This window comes from Neophocaena asiaeorientalis, unplaced genomic scaffold (genome assembly GCF_003031525.2).
Source record: "Neophocaena asiaeorientalis asiaeorientalis breed wild unplaced genomic scaffold, Neophocaena_asiaeorientalis_V1.1 scaffold136, whole genome shotgun sequence".
Lineage (NCBI taxonomy): Eukaryota > Metazoa > Chordata > Mammalia > Artiodactyla > Phocoenidae > Neophocaena > Neophocaena asiaeorientalis.
The window spans coordinates 2,273,481-2,294,105 of record NW_020185333.1 but is presented as its reverse complement, the minus strand read 5'-3'; the positions used below and the strand labels follow the sequence as shown (position 1 = coordinate 2,294,105).

At 37.3% G+C, this 20,625-nt stretch overlaps 1 protein-coding gene across 2 annotated transcripts in view; it reads right to left on the bottom strand.

Moving 5' to 3' along the window:
* Positions 1 to 11,534, bottom strand: part of CD200R1 (CD200 receptor 1) — a 33,152-nt gene extending 21,618 nt beyond the window's left edge. For both annotated transcript variants that reach the window (XM_024735400.1, XM_024735398.1), the window contains exon 1: positions 11,231 to 11,534. Coding sequence is in view for 1 of the 2 variants with exons in the window: in XM_024735398.1 (XP_024591166.1) it covers positions 11,231 to 11,297 (67 nt within the window). In the remaining variant the exon portion in view is untranslated. The remainder of the gene's footprint in view (positions 1 to 11,230) is intronic.
* Between the last annotated feature and the right edge of the window lie 9,091 nt (positions 11,535 to 20,625).

Here is a 20,625-nt window from a genome sequence, read left to right as displayed (position 1 = left end):
TCCAAATAAAAGTAATTTTATGTGCAGAGAACATGTATCTGGAGGGAATATACTAGGATCTGAAGAAAGACCAGGGCTAAAAAAAAGATAGTTTCAGCTTTTGCTATAAATCTAGTCTCCCATAATGATTTCAGGATTTTTTTCCCTGAGACAAATGTGTTTTCCTACGGAAAGAGAAGAGAAAAAAAATAATAAATGTTTGCCATTTTGGCAATGTAAAATGAAACATGCCTTTTAAAATTAAAACTATCTCCTTCATCTGTCTCATAGCTTAATATTTCAATTAACATGATCCTTGCCTCCAAAAAGGAAAGAAACTGAAATGTTAAGTAAGAAATTTTTTATTTTAAGTCATATTTGTTATTTCTGCACCAGAATTTTTCCGGGGGAAAAAAAACTATTCTGCAAACATCTGAAACTTTATGATAAAAATTAGTTATATTAATGAACAGCAGCTACATACTTAAATCTAGTTAAATTTCAAACATAATATTGAGTAAATAAATAGTTATAAAATAATATACATAGCATGATTCCATTTATGCACAATACCAAAAAAAAAAGGCAAAATAAATTTTATTGTTAGGGACTACATATGTACATGGTAAAATGTAAAAAAAAAACAGGGAATGATTATACACCAAAGAGAATGACTATCCCAAAAGATAATGGCTACCTTTAGAGCAAAGTTTGGGAGCTATAATTGAGGAAGAATTGGCAACAGTCTATGTCTTAATTTACATAGATATTCACTGTATAATTGTTCTTTAAAATGCACATATATCATACTCTGCAATATATATTATATATGTCACTATACAAGAAAATTAAAATAAGTACAAAGAAACACAAGAATACTTACTTTTTTTAACATAATAATGTCAACAATTGATCCTGGTATCACAACATATATTTCGTGTTCTTACAGTGTGAAAGTGATTTATGTTTTAAAATACATTAATTTAGTAGCAGACAACACCTAATTAGGTGTTCAGTAAACAAAATATTGGGTAAAAACCCAAAGTTTTAGCAGAGACAAAAATAGAAAAAAACACCAAAATTAGAGTAAGAAAATCAACTAACATTTTGGCTCTTCCATTTATTACCCCTGTAATTTTGCACAGATTACTCTCTGAACCTCAGCTGCTTTATCTGCACATATGGGAATTTAGTATCTGATAACAGTGGTCATTTAAATTCATAACGGGAAGGATGATTATTTATATCACTGATAAATGATACTAGGAGAACTAATTAGCCATTTGGAAAAGAAACATGGATAGGATACAATGATAATAAAAACCATATTTCTGGGAATAATTTTTGTGTGTGTGACAATAGTCACAAAGTCTGCATCATTTTATTAGGACACAGTATTAATGAAAGCCATATTGTTGGGCTAATTTTTTTGAGGCAGTTACCATCACATAGTCCAAAACTAGTTAATGAAGACAGATTTGTTCCCTAGCTCATGGAAGATGTTGTACAAATGTGTATCAGTGATCACAAGGGTCAGTGTGTTCAGTGGACAGATCAGGAATATATATGCATATCAAATATACAAAGATACAGACATACCTCCTTTTACTGTGCTTCACTTTACTAAGATTTTTACAAATTGAAGTTTTGTGGCAACCCTGTGTTGTCAGATGATGGTTAACATTTTTTAGTAATAACGTTTTTAAATTAAGGTATGTACATTGTTTTTTAGACATAATGTTATTGCACACTTAATAGACTACAGTATAGTGTAGACATAACTTTTATATGCACTGGGAAACCAAAAAGTTTGTATGACTCACTTTATTGCAATATTCACTTTATAGTGGTGGTCTGGAACTGAACCCACAATATCTCCAAGGTATGCCTTATGTTCTAGGATATTAATTCCAGCGTAGTTTTTAATTCCAAGAAAAAAAAAAACTAGAAACAACCAAAAAGTCTGTCTGTAGGGGCCAATTAAATAAGTTATAAAATAATATCTATGAAAGAGTTTTGGAAACTGCAAAATAATTATTGATACGATTTTTTTTAATGTTTGTAAAATTCAGACACAGTATTAAGTGTTTTATATATATCATTTAGCTTAATCCTCACAGCAACCCCAGACACTATCTCAGGGTTTTTGGGTAAAATTTCCCAATTTAAAAATATTGGCAACAAATTCAAATTTTTAAAAATATTACATGAACCAGTCAAAAGTCTCTTCAAGCCAGATCCAGCCCATGGGCTGCCAAATTGCTGTCTCTGTTGTGGAAATTAGAGAAGAGGCCACAGCCAGAGTCTTGAAAACATTTAAAATTAGGGATCTGTTGGAGGAAGTGAAGTTAGCAGAAATGATGAGGAAAAGTAGAAAGTAAATTCAGTGTCTTGAAGCCAGGGAAAGAGATTTCAAGACAGAAATACTCAAGGTCAAATCGTGTATGAAAAGTCTTAAAGTAAGGACTAAGAGGCTTTATGGTTTGCTAACGAGGTCATCAGAGACATTTAGGAGCTGTAAGAAAGTAGTGTTATAGTACAGAGGGAGGGGTAGAACAGATTGCAAGGGGCCAAGCAGAAGCAATTGTCAACAAATGTAGACTTGCTCTTTCAAGAAGTTTGACCTTGAAGGTATGGGAGATATGGGAGAATGGGACCGTGGCTTTATCCTTTCATGTCCAACCTGAAAGAGAGATATGGGGCAATATCTGGAACTATGAGGACTGAGAGGGTATTTAAGAAGAGAGGAGAGCATAGCATATTTGTAGACAGAAAGAGGGAGCACTAGAAGTTACAAGAATGAAGGAGGCTAACTGGTAAAGCAGGATCCTAAAGGTCGTGGGAGGAGATGAGACAAACGCAAAGTGGAGGCTTGCTTTTGAAGACTGACACTTGGTTTCTGAGAGAGAAGCATAAAGGGCAAGAGTGGTTACAGATACAAGAGACATTTTGAGGAAGTTTACGTTGACAGACGTTTTCTGAGTATACGTACTGAGCTTCAGGTAGCTGTGCAGAGCTCTGGGGATGGTAGAATGAATAAGGCAAGGCGTTAGCCCTCAGAAACCTTATCATTTGCGGAAGTTAAAGTCCACATTGGGTGATGGGTAAATCTGAAGGTGAGCAGAATCTGATCTATAGCAGCCTGTAGATCTGGGACAACAGGGATAGTTTGGGTAATGAAGAAAGACCTAAAACAGTGTTCTTAATCCTAGCTCCCATCAGAATAACCTGCAAAGATTTGTGAAAGTCCAGATGCCCTGAAAGGTCTGATTAAGTAGGCTTAGGATGCCATCACTGTATCTTTAATATTTTAGGCCCTGCGGGTGACTCTGTCCAGCAACTAGCTTAAAATTACTGGCTTAGAACAACCTCTGGGTAACATGTAGGAGAGAGCCAATAAAAGGCAGATAGAATGATATTTTGGAGAATAAAAACAACTAGATTTAATAATTTTGAATCTACCACTATTTGCTACTTGAACATTTTTTCAAAAATTGTCAATACCACAAAAATAAATCCTATAACCAGATACTCCCATATTATGTAATAGATAAATTGTAGGGAAAGATGGCATAGTATTTCATGGTAAAGTAACAAAATGGCAAGGACAAAGAAAAGAAATCACTAAACAATTTAAAACTGCATATGCGAACACCCTGTTTGGGAAAATACCTTTACCGAATTACTGACTGTTCTCCAATGACACAGTTTGAACACACTCAGGCTCCCCCTATGTTGATAGAAAATTAACATAGAATTAGCGGTCTAAGCCCACAGTCTCAGTTTCCCCCCCACCCACTCCATCCTCTATGTCAGCAATTTGTGGCTCTTATACCCTTCCATTCAAACCACAATTTTGAAGGTCACCAGGCCCTTTACAGTCAAACTTTAGACCTTTCTTCAGTGCTTATGTTCCTGAGTTGCTTGGCATACTTTGATGCTATTATTTTCCTCTCCCTCTAAAACCCCTTCCTTCACCTCTACCAGTACCCTGTGCTTCTCTCTATCTGTCTCCTCATTTGCAAGCCTGCCTGTCTCCTCAGCCACCTTAATAAAGGTATTGCCCCAAGTCTCGCCTGCTCCTCTCTCCCTTTACACCTTCTCTCACCATCTTTTCCCACCTCCAGAATTTGAATTGGGCCTCAACACAGTTGCTTTCTCCTTGTTTTACCACTTCAGTCACAGTTTAGCTCCCTCTGCCCTCCTACAGGCTGTTTGACTCTCTGGAATGTTCATCCCCTCAACCCTCCTTGCCTAGCTATTTTCTGCTCATCTTCATCTTAAACCTCACTTCCACAGGGCAGTCTTCCCTGACCCTCAGACCAGATCAGACTTACCAATTACACATTTCCATGCCACCCTATACTTCTCTTTACACATTTCATATTGTTTAATTATTTGCAATGATTTAGTTAATATCTACCTTTCTTACCAGATTCTAAGGTCCATGGGAGCAGGATCAATGTCTGTCTTATTCAAGTATCTGCAGCATGAAGCATAGTGTCTGACACATGGCAGACACCCACTTACTTATTGACTGACAGAAAAACTAGCCCACATGCTAGCCTTGACTTACTTTTCCTAAACAAAAATCTCAACCCTTAAGCTGCTATTTCTCTTCACTTGAATGCTTGCTGTTACTTCAAGTACATCACATCTAAAAAACCATAGATTCTCCCACATATACTTGGCACATCCACTTTCCCCTCTATTTTTTGGTGCTATGGAGGATTTCCAAGCTCAGCTCGTCCACTAAAAAGTTGGGTAATGTCTTTAGGAACTCCTTAAACATTTCTGAGCTTTATTTGCCCATGTATAAAATGAAAGAATTTAATTTGAAAGTTTCTAAAATCCTTCCTGTCTGAAAACTCAATACTTCTCAATAGTGTCATGCATCTCCTTTATTTCACAAATGAGGAAATTACTGTTTAAAGGGGGGGCAAGTAATTTCTTAAAGATGACATAGCTAGCGGTTAGAATTATATCTCGTGACGGATCTTTAAGTCCAATACAGAGATATATAAGAATCTAGAAAACGAGGGAAAGGGGAGTGAGATTTTCTTGAGAAAAATGAAAAGCACCAAAATAGTCAAGGCATGGATGAAATTTAGAAAACAAAAAGGCATTTAATAATATAATACATTCGATCTAAATGTCCAAGATAATACAACCAACCAAATCAATATCACTTGGTAAAAACACAATGATATTAAAAAGACATAGATTTGAAGAAAGTTCTACTTCGTTTATGGACAAGTAAGCTTCCACACATAACAACCACAAATTCTGGACAAAATAGAAAAACAACTATTTGAAGCCACTGGCAAGTAGAAAAAGCAGAAAGATTCTTGAGAAGTATCAATCCTTGAAAGAAAGAAAGTTTCCCATATTTACCACTTCTGGTCCCAGGAAAGGCTGCAGTTGGCATGACACTGGACTCTAATAGAAAAACTCTAATAGAAAACCCACAGTTCTCTGAAGAACAAGAAGATAAATTTCAGGGCAACCTTGGTCTCTTGAAATTGAGAGAGGCAGAGAGCTAGAGTTCTAAATTCTGTGTATAAACTGTACCCACCTCTCTGGCTGACCCCAAGCCCCACATGGCAGGGCACACTTGAAGCCAACTAGCTAAAAGTAAAAGCAGCGAGATTTAAAATACTGTCCAAGAGATCAGACTTCCCTGGTGGCCCAGTGGGTAGGGCTCTATGCTACAATGCAGAGGGCCCGGGTTCAAAGCCTGGTCAGGGAACTAGATCCTGCATGCATGCCACAACTAAGATTTCACATGCCGCAGCTAAAAGTTCACATGCTGCAGCTAAGAAGTCCGCGTGCCACAACAAACATCCCGTGTGCCACAACTAAGACCTGGTGCAACCTAAATAAATAAATTTTTTTTTAAAAATAATGAAATAAAATACTGTCTGAGAGAGTTTTTAGTTTGAGTTCCACCAAGGTAAATGTTTTCTGGGGAAAAAAAATCAACAAAGTAATATAACAGAATATAGCCTCTAAGATGTAATATTCACAATCTAAACAAAATTACTCACCCTACAGAGAACCAGGGAAATGTGGCCCATTCTTAGAAGAAAAAAATACATTAAAGGGAAATCAACCTCAAATTGACACAGATATTGCAATTATCAGAAAAGGACCATAAAGTAAATATTAAGCTATGCTCAGTGATATAAAAGAAAATAGACTCACAATGAATGAAAAAACAAAAAATCTCAACAGAATGAAAAGAGACAAGTTACAAAATAAATGGAAACTCTAAAATTGAAAAATACAATATCTGAAATAAAATATTCAGTGGATGGCTTTAAGAGAAGTGAGAGAGGAAATTGCTAGCAAACTTAAAAATATATCAATAGAAGTTATCCAATCTGAAGAGCAGAGAGAAAAAAAAAACTGAAAAGAACAATCTATAATAGCTATAGGGACCTGCAATGAAGTAGCTTAGAAAGTTGATAGATAAAATATTTGAAGAAAACAGTGATTAAAAATTTCCCTGGGGCTTCCCTGGTGGCGCAGTGGTTGAGAGTCCGCCTGCCGATGCAGAGAACACAGGTTCGTGCCCCGGTCCGGGAAGATCCCACATGCCGCGGAGCGGCTGGGCCCGTGAGCCATGGCCGCTGAGCCTGCGCGTCCGGAGCCTGTGCTCCGCAACGGGAGAGGCCACAACAGTGAGAGGCCTGTGTACCGCAAAAAAAAAAAAATTTCCCTGAATTTGCTGAAAAGCATAAATTTACAGATTCAAGAATCTCAGTAATCCTCAAGCAGGAAAATATGAAAATAACTATACATAGACACATTATATGTGGTGAAACTGACAATAAGGAGAAGATCTTTAAAGCGGCCAGAAAAAAAATGACTCATTATAGTCAGAGGAACAATGTTTTGAGTCTGCCAACTTCTCATCAGAAATAGTGAAACAACATTTTTAAAGTGCTGAAAGAAAAAAAGGTCAACCAGAATTCTACATCCAGCAAAAATATGCAAGAATAAATATGCAAGAATGAAGCATATTCAGATAAAATGAAACTAAGAGAACTCCTCACCAGCAGAACTACACTACTAGTGATGATAATAGAAATTATTTAGGTTGAAGGGAAATAGCACCAGACAGAAACTCAGAAATTCAGGAAGGAATGAAGAGCCCTGGAAATGGCAGCTATGATGGAGATAGTATGTGTACCCGAATCCTATTCGAGGAATGAGTTTCTGCTCCTGCTGCTATAGGAGCACTGTCAGCAGCCAGCCTTCAGTTCTCAGCATCTTCGGAGATCACCTCAGTTATCTCACGCACAGTCAGACTTTTCCCAGGGCAGCCCACATCCGTTGACTAATTTGGAGGTATAAAGCCCCAGCCATTTTGATTCAATGCAGAGTCTCTCTGGAGCCACTGTAACTCTAGAGACCCCCATGAGGGGTCAGATGAGGGTCATAGTTAAGATTGCTGATGGACTTCTCCCTCTGCTCCCTTGTCCTACTTTCCAGCTGTTTCTTCCAAGGGTGCTCGCTAATAAACATTCTCTGCTCAAAACTCAACTTTTAATGTTTATAACTATATAAAAAAAGTAATGGTTTGATTCTTAGGAGCAATTAGCATCACACAGTCCAAAGTCATTTCATAACCACAGATCTGCTCCCTAATCCCATTTAGGAATTATCAAATGTGTGTTGATGACAACAAGGGGGGAAGAGGCAAAAGTATATATTAAAAGTTACTATATTTTAATCACGATTCAGATACAACATAAAACCAAATGAAAACTGAATTATCTTATTAACTAGCACCATTAACTGAAATACTCATGACTTTATTGGGAGGGAATTTATCTACTGTGGAACTCTCATTTGTTCCCATTTCCTTATTTCTATCCTCAACCTATTAGTGTCCTTACATCCAACTTCTCATCTTACTCTGAAATTTCAGAAGAGTGTCTGTCCTCTTATTTAAAGTGAAGCATTCCAATTATATGGCAGATTGTCTCCCTTCCCATCTCTTCTCAGATCTTACTCTCTGTTATAGAGAGGAAGAAATAATTATCACTCCTAGGACCCAAATCCAAAAATCTCTAGAGTTTATTCTATTATTTTTATCTCTTCATGTGTACTCTCTTTGTGGGATCCTCCATCCACAAATTCTGGATGTGCTATACTTCCAAGTACTCATAGGGATTTTCATCCTATGTGTTTGCCCTCTCTATACTGAATTTAACATCTTCCTCCACAAAGAAACTTCCCTTCTCAGCTGCCAATGCCTCTCAGTAATGTCATGGGCCTTCCTAAAATGTAAACTCAAGGGTAGGAGCTCTTGCCCCTGCTTCAAAATAAAGCTTTACCAAGTGCCACTCCCACTCAGTGAGATACCGATGCCACATTTTTCTCCAAAATATTGTTTTATTATATTATTTTCCTGACTAGTGTACAGTATCCAAGTTTCTTTGTTTAGAGATCAAGGACCCCTGAAATTCAGCCTTATTTCCTGAAGTCATATAACAAACAATCTCTGATCCATCAAGCTAAGAGTTCTTTTTCTCCCTGAACAACTTTGCCTTTGACCATGCTACACGTCCCCTCCTCCCACTTTCTATCTCTGCCTTTCCGCACCTATCCAAACCTATCATTCAAGACCCATCTCTTCCATAAAGGCTTCAATAAGTCCAACCCACCATAATTTCTCCTATCTTTGGATTTTTACTAGATTCATACACAATTTCAAGACTGAATGATTGAAAATGTTCTCCGTTTGTTTCATCTTAGCTTGATCTCTCTAATTTAGATTGCTAACAATTTTTAGGCCCTATCCCCCCCCCCACACACACACACACAGACACACACTCTATATACAAGACTCTATGTAAAGACTTTTGGTTCATTTATTAATTGTTTAAGCATGGATGTTTAGAGGAAACCACACCTAAAAATTACTATAATGTGTAAATTCACAGCTATCACAAATTAGAAAAGGAAGAGAAGACTGAAATTAATGAGGACAAACACCTTCTTTTTCTCAATTGCTTTTAATCTCTTTTTCGGTTTTTTGCAAACCTGCTGAAGCTACCAAACAGCCCTGCCTTGATTTTTATCTCCTCTTCTTGTTACTGCCTGCCCCCTACTGGGAGATAATAACAAATGGTCAAAATTAGCCCAAAGAAGAAAAAAGGTGGAGGATTCCTTTTCAGTAACTCATAATCTCAATATCTGTGAGATTATATATCGTTATAAAAGATAGAGTCTTTTATAAAAGATTTTGATGGGGACGTCAAAATATAATTTGAACACAAGAAAAAATCTAGAAGACAATAGAATAAAGTAAAAAAGAAGTGGTGTGGGGTAAAGGGAGTTTGAGGGAAGGGGACTAGACACAGGGTTGGAGAGCTTTACTCTGCAGTGGATGATTAGCATTGTTTTTATTTTTCCCTCTCAGGTATTTTCTTAATAAATCTTGCCTATCAACTTTGTCTATCAACTACCACACTGCTTGAATTTATAAGCAAATAAGTAAAAAAAAAGTAAGTGGATTTTTAAAAATAGTATGTTGTTTACAGTGAAGTCATTATCTCTCTTTCTCCTTTGTGAGTTTGTCTTTTATAATAAAGTGAGTTATTTCTGTTTGGCAGCATTAATAACAAAATATTAGTGATAAAGTTATAAACTCATACCCCAAGTGCTTTGCGTATCATTATTCTGAATTATTTCATGGTGAATTTATCATGCGAAATCACTGCACATAAAGTAATTTGTTTTTCCATATCTTTATCCTAAACATTCTGATAACATTATAATTATAGAAGCACAGACTTCAGAGATTTGATATTTGCAGTATCGCCTAGTTGTGGTTAGAAATAGTTTTAAAATCCAAACCTTTAAAGCATTAAATTCAAAATTATTGATTATGTTTTAATCTTGATCTTTTTTCTTTTACCCAAAACTCATAGTGCAACTTGACATAAATAGCTCATTGTCTAGCTGACATTCCCTGCCAAGTTGGGTCCTGCACAGGTTTCTTTAAGAACTTTCTACAGCAAGACCTCAACTATTGAAAGATTCAGATCAATTGATTTTTTTTTAAGTGAGTAAATACTCCATTCAGTTTATAGCTAAGTATTGGCTTAGTGGCAGTTGTTAGTGAAAAGCATAATGACTAAGTATTGAGGAAAATTGCCTATTCAAATGTTTAGTGATGCTTACAGATGTATATTATTACTGGGTATGACTGTCATATACTAGTAGTGTAACCTTGGACAAATCATTTCACCTCTCTATGCCTCAGTTTCTACCTTTGTAAGATGGAGAAATGTCTTCTATGCCTGCTTCGCTGGGTTGCTGTGCAGAGCAGAGGAGAAAAAGTATGTGAACATGCTCCATAGAAAAGTACAGTAATACAGTATAGTTACTTCACATGTGCTCACCAGTAAGATTAACATGCAGAAAAACAGATGTTTTGCTGGAAGATAGTATTTTAAAGTCATTTATATGAGAAAAAATACTTTTCTTCCTTCAATTGCCAAACTATAAAATTTAAAACCAAATGCTTCCTTGCAGCTGCTTCCACCTACTACAAGTGAAACCTGAAAACTCCCTCCCACTCCTACCAGCCCTCTATAGTGAAACCCGGACAGCCCCTCAAGAGCCCCAAGTTCTCCACAACTCCTGCAGGAACCTAGGTGTTGAAGAACGTGTCTTCTAACCCAGAAACTGTCTCTGACAGCCCACACATGTTAAAGATAAATACAGACCCACATCTCAGACGCACCACCAAACATCGGAACGTATTATATTTTTAAAAGTGCCTGGTCATCGAAAGTGACAAGAAAGCAATAAACTTTCCTAATTTATACTGTTAACAATATGGACATAAATAGGTTGGGATTATTATTTAAGTTTTTTAAGAGGGGGAGACGAAAATAACGCCACTTTTTTCAGGTGACTTGGATTGCTACTAGAAATTAATTTATTCTGTCTCGCTCAAAAAAGAGGGAGGGGGAATAAGGAAATGGGCAGTGGGGCAAATTATAGAGATATGTAGAGTGTAGTAGGACACAAAATAAAATAAGTAAGACAAAGAGGAAAATAAGAATAATAAAGTGAAGTAAATTTAGATAGAAACCCCATCCCCCATATCTCAGATTGCATTTATCATGCTCTGCTCCATAAAAAAGGCAAAGAAAGCTCAGGAAAAGCTTAGACCAGGTTTCTCACCAGTCATTCTCCTGTCACCCTCCCAAAGAGAATTCAAACCCACCTGCAACTAAGAAGAGAGTCAAAATCAGTAGTAGCTGAAGATCAGAAGTTATCCAAGTGCAGGGCATTTCTGTTTTCTTATTTTCCGCCCTTCACTCAGCACTGTTCCTCCACACAGGTGTAAAAGGAGCTATGGACATGGTGAGGCTCTCTCTCGTCCACTTCTCCGTGCTGGATCCTCTTAGCCCATTAGCAGCACGACGATACTTCTTTCCTCATAGCCCCTTCCGTCAACTCTATGTGTTTCAGCCTGATTAGTAACTTGGAACAGAAGAAACTTCTCTGGAACTTGACACAGCAATAGATTTCCTGTATGAAGCACTGAAGCAAAGACGGAGGAAGTGGATTGATTGAGTTATCTTTCAGCTCATTGGTCCTCTTCTCACTTCTGCTGTACACAGATAAACTTTACAGTAAGGCATTGAACGTGCCCAAGATAAACTGATTTGTCTAAATTTGGTTTAGAAAGCAAAACAGGATATTTCTCTATATTTGACCCATCCTGTAAATTTCCCAGTCATCATAACTTTTAGCAGTTACCTCCAGCTTGAAGCGGTGTACAGCCTCAGTAATCAAGTTTAGAATAAAAGATTTTCCCTTGAAAATTCTTATGTGATTACTGTCTATAGTGGGAGTCACATACAACTCTAGAAGCATCATACGTGTATTACTACTGCAATAAATTACCACAAACTGAGTGGCTTAAAACAACACAAACTAATCATCTTACAATTCTAGAGGTCTGAAGTCCAAACTAGATCTTCTAGAGCTAATATCAAGGTGTTGGCAGGGCTGTGTTCTTTCTGGACACATGGAGAGAATCTGTTTTTTGCCTTTTCCAGCTTCTGGGGGTCACTTGAATTCTGTGACTCGTGGCTGCATCATTCCCACCCCTGTTCCTTTGTTATATCTTCTCTGGTGGTAAGTCTCCTGCCTCCCTCTTATAGAGACCTTTGTGATTATATTGGACCACCCAGGTAATCCAGGATCATAGAGCCCCATTTCAAAATCCTTAACTTAATCACATCTGCAAAGTCTCTTTTCCTGTGTAAGGCTACACATATACAAGGGGTTAGGACACGGACATCTTTGGGGGGAGCATAATACTGTCTATCACAATTCAGTACTTATTCCCATTCACTTTCATGTTTGAAGAGCTAGAATGATCATTTGAACCAAATTACAAATAATTACTCATCTTTAGTTGCCACACGTCTGGAATTTAGAGTTACCAAAAAACAAAAAACACCTGCCTTAATGTGACTATTCATAGGTATTTAGATTATGTTTGGGAGGAACAAACTCCTGTATGTGCTAAGAGTTTTCTACCCCAAGGCAAAACTCCCCAGGAAGGGGAAGAAAACATTGCAAACAGGAAAAAAATTAAATAACATGCATTTTTTTTCTTTAAGCTAGCAGTTCCATCTTGCCTCTTGCCAAAGAGTAAACTATATATATTTCCCCTCTTCCCCTTCTCAAGCTTTCCTTCCACTGAGTCAATTTAAGACAGTGAAATCAGGTGCTTGAGGGCATGGAATACCTAAGAAGACCATGGGTTGAGTCTCTGCTGGACAATTACTAATCTGATGATACTAGGCAAGTTTCTTAATTGAGTCTATGACCTATTTTTTCCACTTAATATTATATTGATATGAGCATTTTCTCATGTCGTCAAAAATTCTTGATGATCATTTATGTTAATGCCTGTTCAATGACACAGCCAAAACTAAAGCACAGAAGGGTTACATGATCTGCCTGAGGTCCCAAAGTGACTTGGTGACAAAGCTGGGAGTAAAACTCACATTTCAAGTTCACTAGCCCTCTGTTCTTTCCAGTGAACTCCTCTGGCTTGAAATTTCAGGCAACAACTTTAAATAGACACACTCCTATGCCCTCATCTCAGGTCCAACCACAATGTACAATCAGCATTTTAAGAGTCAAGCGCATGGTGTGAAGAACCATAGAATTCTCAAAGTAGATTTGGCGGGATGAGACCTTCTCTTCACACTCTTACATCCCCTCCATCCCAAAACCCCATCCCCCCAACCTCCCAACTCCCACCTTGACCTCTTATGCAGAGCAAGTATTTGGAAGAACAATAAAGAGACCAAGGGTTTGTTAGCGTAACCATCCACCAAACATAAGCCGTGAAAGTCAACAGAATGAGAGAAAAATGTGATTGTCTTGTATATGCAGGTCTCTGAAAAATCTCAAAGATTCTCCTTAGGTGTGCCCCTTGGGTCCCAAAAAGCAGAGCAAAAGATGGAAACAAGCTCAAGAGAAAGGTACCCCTCAAACCAGAAACTCAAACCTTTTACTCCACCAGTCTTCCAACTCCTCTTCAGTACTGCCAGTTATGAATCAGTGCCCGCAGAGACAAACAGAACGATGTTATGCAGGTTAGTGTTGTAGTAGCCAAGACGAAAAGGCCTAGTAAGCTTTAGTAAGTTAGAGCTGCTTTAAGACATAATGCCCCCAATTTGCACTGTTGATTTACTAAAAAAAAAAAAAAAAAAAAAAAATTCATCTACCTATAAATGCTCTTGAAGTAAACTTCTTCCAGTCAGGTGTATCTCTTTGTCTCATGTCACAGTCATGCTTAGCCACAACTGAAACCAGTCAAGATGTTGTCATCTTGCCCTTGGGACCCCTCCCCATTATATAAAGGCTTTGCATGGACCTTGAATATTTACTGCACAGACTCTAATGGCCTTTTATTTCTGACCCCTTGTTCTCCATTGCCTGCTCTTTCACCTCTTGGATTTGAGTCTTGACTGCCTGTAACTGAAGTACCTGCCTGCTCCTCCTTCCTTAGCTGAATCTTCTGGATGTGTATCCTTGCGGTAATGGGCCAACGCCTACTTGTCATTTTTGCTCTCTGTGAACATTCTGGCTTAGATATGTGGCCTGACTTACCCTTCCATTTGCGTGTGCGTACACACGCGCACACACAAACTCACATGCACACTACTAAACGCTTAATCCCAAGTCCCTCCCTTTACCCTGTCCTACTGCCACCCAGTTGCTAATGTAACTATTTCATGGAGGTGAAAGAACAATGCCCAACAATGTGAAGAATTTCAAAGAATTCAAACTCTACAATGCTCCACTCTTTATTTTATTTCCTCCCTGCCCTCATGGTACAATGGTTAGAGATCTGAGGCTAATGAATTACCACAGAGCCACTATAATTCAATCTATGATTGCTTAAAATGGCTGCTCTCCTAGCCATTTCCTATTTCCCTATTCTCTAATCCACTTTTCTGCAGTCTTCCCTGACCCAAGCTCTGAAGACCCATCTGAAGTCCTGGATCTTCTTCCATGCACAGTCATTAAATGTACTGATGAGTAACTTAAGAAAGCCTCACAAAATGTATATTTCTATTTTTTACATTCTACTATGTCATTGATATTTACCTTGAAATTTTTCACTTTCAATATACAGTTGATGCTATACCTCCATAATTCTCCTTTAAAAGTTACAAGATAGATAAGAGCTAATCATTGTTTTCCAATATAAGTTCATAAATTGTACAAAAAGAATATTTAGAAATAAATATTTGAAAATAAAATGTATGCAATATCAAATAAACAAGTAAAACCAGAACAGAGAAATTAGTAAACACATTTTATATATTTATATTTTGTTAAAATATCAGTTCTAGACCTCACTGGTTCTGTCCATAGTAAGTAGTTAAGATCCTGTTCTAAGCATTTTATAAATATGGCCTCATTTAACCCTCTCAACCCTATGAAGTAAAAACATTATTATCCCCATTTTACAGTTTACTAAAGTCAGTAAATTGTCCAGTCACACAGCTAATAAGTGATGGAGATAGGATTCAAGCCCAAGAAATCTCACTCCAAATCTGTCTCTTAATTATGTGGCAAACTACTTTACTACCTATTTTTTAACTCTGTCTTGACTCTAATGCATCTCCCACACTTATCACCCTTCCTTAATCTGTTCTACTCACTCATTCTTTCTTCCATTTGGGCACTCTTACAACTTAATAGCTTGTTTTGAAGAGACAGAGAGAGAGATACATGGACGTACGGATGGAGGGAGAGAGGGAGAGACAGAGACGGAGAGACAGAGACAGAGAGACAGAGACAGAGGGAGAAACTCTGTGCTCTGCCTCTAATCACTATTTGCAGTAAGATCACTCTCTGCTGCCCCCTGGGGATAATTTGGTGAAACCAAAGCTAATAGTTTTACAAATCAATTTATTAGCAAATTCAGTAACAGCTACACTGAGATTTTGATTACAAAGTATGTTAACATTCTAACATGTTACTCCACTTCCCAAAGAGAACTTGGATATGGGGGAGGGGGAGGAGTGCTGACCAGAGAAACATCCCTTTTCTGTGGCATTAGAAAGGGGAGGGACAGCTGGGTACCTCCCCAACCCATTTCCCCCTCCTTCCAAACTCCTGACTAGCCCCTCAATCAGTGTTTGAGCCTCCTAATTCCCCTTACACACCTTTTGGTGAATCTTGGTGATGATTTTGGCAACTTCGGGTAAAACTGGCAATTCTCAGAGAAGAAGAAGAAAAAAAAAAACTTCAGAGGAAGTTATGTTATTTTCATCTATGAGTGACAACTGGGACGGGGCAGTCCAGAAGAATACAGAAATGAATTGAAAAGAATGAAAAGCCAAGTCATATACCTTGGCTAAAAACCAATATCCAGGCAAAGTATTCTGAAAAGAGACACATATTATCTAATCTCCAAAACGCCTTAATTACTAGAGTCAAGAAGGAACAGGAACTTTTAAAAATAAATTTTCCAGACTGAGCTCAATGGGATCACCTTAAAAGTTTTAGACAGTATTAAATTAATAAATTATTTCTGTGCAACTTTCTGGTAAAAGAATATGAAACATGAAAATTATATCATTCATAGAAGCTGGTATCTCTCTACAATTTCATTCAATTTTCAATGGAAATTTTTCAGGGAAATGACAAATGTTCTGTTGACCATGGTTTTATTATATCAGTGGCTTTAAATTTGTGTTCCCAAACTACATATTTAACCATACTACATATTTGTCTATTTTTTATGACATCCCATAATGTTTTCAATGATTAACCAGAATGTAGTTTAAGTTGGTTAAACTCTCATTAAATTTGGAAGTTTAAGAATGTTAACAATTTTTTTCCTAGTTTTCAGAGTAGCTGTTAAGACCATGGTCCCTAAAGTTGAACTTCCTGGGTTCAAACTTCAGTTTGGCCGCTTAGTTTTTGATTACTGCATTTTTTTTTCTGTTCTAGAATGTCTATTTGATTCTTTTTTTCAAATCTGCTGTCATTTTTTAATTTCTCGTTTTCCGCCAAAATTTTGACTTTGTCTTTTGTCTCCTTGAACATAAAAAGAATATTTTAAAGTATCTGAGAATTCCAGTGTTAGAGTGGCTGTGAGTAAATATTATGTATTGTTTCTATTGTTTCTTTCTGTGATGTCAGGTTTCCTCATGTGCCAAGCATTGTGTGTTGTTTTCCAAAGTGTAGAAAAAATTTGAGGCCCTGTATGATTTTATCTGTCTCCAGAGAAGATTTTCATTTACTTCTGCCCAGAATCTGAACATTAGCAATCTGGCATCATCTTAATCCAACGTTAAGGACAGATTCTCTAGGCCACCAGGGGCCTGAAAGCTGGGTTGTAGTCTACGTGAGGAATGGTTTTACTTTCTCCTTGCCTCCCCACCTCTCCTGCCCCAAGAAACTGTAAAGCACTACTTAACTTTTCAGCCAGCTCATCTAGATCAACAAATATCCCCAAGGTAAAAGTAGTTACAGGTGCTAGCCTCACCAATCTGTATTTCTTTCTTTTTCTGGATCTTGACCAGGTAATTCTTCATCACCTTGTGTGTTCTCTGATACCTTCCAACAGATTTATTATTATTACTATTTCTAGCTTTTCTACTTGTCTTCAGTGGGAAGGTTGGTCTAAATTTCTATCTGGCGTTACCTGATACAGAAGTCCCATCCTTTGATTCTTTACTCTTCCTTATCTCCCACAATCCATCAGCAAGTCTTTTTGTTTCCTCCTTTAAAATAAAAAGTGGCGGGGGAGGGGGTGTGTGATGAATTGGGAGATTGGGATTGACATATATACACTAATATGTATAAAATAGATAACTAATAAGAACCTGCTGTATAACAAGATTAATTAATTAAATTAACTTTAAAAATATTTCCTAACTTGGCCATTCTACCAATCTCCACTGTATTGGATCAGAAAAAAAAAAAAAGAGAGAGAGACTAAAGTTCTTATTTCAAAAGCACTTTTTTAAAAAATTTAACTTGTGGGCAGTAGCAAAAAGATAAACAGATACCAGAAGCTGAAGAACCCTTGCATTTGGTAGCTGCTCTGTTTTATCACACCTTTCTGCAATCTGCTCTACTAAAATCTTTGTTTATTTTGGTCACTTGTAGACTTGACTATGTTAATGAAACAGAAAAGCTCAGATATTCCATACATCAAATTTAAGAATTTTAAAAGTCAGAAGTCCTACATTATTTTTCCTTGAAATCATTTATGCTGTATTAACATCTGTCTAAATTATGTTTCTGTGACTATTTTCCTACTAGTGATGTTTCTTTCCTGTATGCTTTAATTCATCTTATTTAATATACTGCCAATAATTTCGGAGTGGTTTACTATGACTTGAAAGTGTGTCTAGGGGAATTTTCTAATGAATATTTTTATGATCATCTCACACTTGTCGGTGGGGGGGAAGGTTATGAGACTGTTTAGATGTTGAACGCTCTGTATCAAAAAAAGGAAGTAGATAAGATCTATCTGGTTTAGTGTTTCTACATTTTCCTTAGGTGAACATGATAAAGCAATCATACCTATAAGAAGTGGTGCCCTGGTTCTAACAAATTTGTCCTAGGCCAATTATGACTGAGCTCCTGCTGGAGATGCACCAACCTTGGGGAGAATGAATCAGAGATGAGCTTCATCACCTGTTGATATATAAACCCTAATTTTTCAAAACGAAAACCCCAGAACCAACGGCAGTGGGAACACAGCAGCCACACTTCCATCTTCCAAAGCAAATCATCACCACAGTATCTATCATGAGGCACCTCCACCCAGAGGGAGGAAACCCGGACCATTAGAATGTCTTGGGAGAAACACTTGGGAGAAGGGATGTGGGCAGTGATGTGAAGGGTAGGCTGCTTTTATCTTTGTCCATTGTGCATGTATTAAATAATCTCTCTTCTAAGGTAATGCATTTTATGACTGCTTAAATCTGGTTTGCTGACGTGAGAGGATCAAGAAAAAAAAGAAATAAACTATTACTACTGCTAAAAGAGTTAAGCTTTCCCAGGAATATGTCATCAGGTATTTAACTTAAATTTTAACTTGGGCCCATTTGGAAGCAAATAACAACTCCTTGAGCCCTGGGGTATCAGTATTATTCAGAATCAGACTCAATACACAGATTGGAACTAGTTTTGGAGAAGTGACATGATGAAAGGAATCTTTTTTAAAATCTTACTTATAGTCTCTTATTCCACTGTTATTCTTCTTCCAAAAGATTGTCCCTTTATTCAAGTGTAAATATTAGGTAACTCAGGGCTTCCCTGGTGGCGCAGTGATTGAGAGTCCGCCTGCCGATGCAGGAGACACGGGTTCGTGCCCCGGTCCGGGAAGATCCCACATGCCGCGGAGCGGCTGGGCCCGTGAGCCATGGCCACTGAGCCTGCGCATCCGGAGCCTGTGCTCCGCAGCGGGAGAGGCCACAACAGTGAGAGGCCCGCGTACCGCAGAAAATATATATATATATTAGATAACTCAGTTATGCTCTATATACACCAATTTGTATCTCTAGTAAATGGGATTAAACACAATAATTTTAAGAGGCCATTTGAAATAATTCTCCTGCAAGGCAAAGAGATGCATGATATAAAATATACTTTCTATAAAAAGAAACAAAAAATGGAGAGGGATCAAAATATATTTTTAATGTTATTATTATAAAAGTAGTATCTTCTTTGCAAAAGCAATTGAAACAGTAGCACAAAGTTATATAAAGTAAAAAATGAAACTATTCCTCCAAATGCTCCAATTTCTACCTGCCTTCTCATTCCCACTCTCCATTTGTGGTAGACAGAACAATGTTTCCCCCAGACATGTCCATCCTAATCCTCAGAACCTGTGAATAGGTTTCTTATGGCAAAAAGGACATTGCTAACGTGATTAAGTTAAGGAGTTTAAAATGGGGAAATTATTTTGGATGATCTAGTTGGGTCCAATATAATCACAAGGACCCTTAAAGGGGAAAGAAGGAGGGAAGCAACTCAGAGTCAGAGGGATGAAAGGCGCTACATTGCTGGCTTTGAAGATGGAGAAAGGAGACAAGAGCCAAGGAATGCAGGCTGCCTCTAGAAACTGGAAAAGGCAAAGAGGCAGATTCTCCTCTAGAACGTCTAGAAGGAACACAGCCTTGCTGACACCTTGATTTTAGCCCAGTTAAAGCCATTTCAGATTTCTGACCTCCAGAACTGTAAAACAATAAATTTGTAAGACAAGAGTTGTTTTAAGCCATTAAACTGCTGTATTTTGTTAGAGCAGCAACAGAAAATTAATACACTGTTTAACCACTGTTATGCTTGTATAGTCTTCCACAATAGGTACAAAGGCCTGCTATGATTTTCTTTTATTATTCTTTCTCCTTTATCAGTCCACTCCCAATATTTGTTGGGCCCACATGAGAGTACAGATGGAGGCCCACAAAGCACATGTCTAAATATTTTAAAGTTATAAGTCAAGCTAACAAATTGTTAAATAAAGTGTGTTTTATCCTCCTACCTTAACAAATAGAACTTCAAAACAAAAAAGTTTTAAAATGTAAACCTATGATTTGTATAAGGCCAAATGTTGGCAAAATATCAGAGATGGTCAAATTCAATTACTATTATGTAACTCTGAGTCTTCTCTTGATGGTCTATCTATGTTCGAAAGAGTCATAAAGCGTATATAATTCATAAGCCACAGTGTAATTATGTCACAAATCCTTTTCTTGTTTCTATACAATTCAGTTTTCCTCCTCAGTAAACTGACCATTAATATGCTTTGCCTAGCCTTTTCTCCTTCCACGTGAGTTAAACTATAATATTTGTTGATATACTGAAGTTCCTTATATTCAAGATATTAATCACCTCAGCTACCTCCTGGGTCGGGCCCACCCCATCTGTCTGCTTCCAATAGTTTAAAAGAAGTTAAAAGGCTACATATTTTATTTTAAACTTTGTCTCAAAGACAGCATATAGAATTACCTAATGAATTTGAATGTTGCATTTTCATTGTGTTTGTTTATGTTGTTTACCAATGTGAGAATCGTATCATTTTATGGGTTAGTTTAAACTATTTATATTTATTAT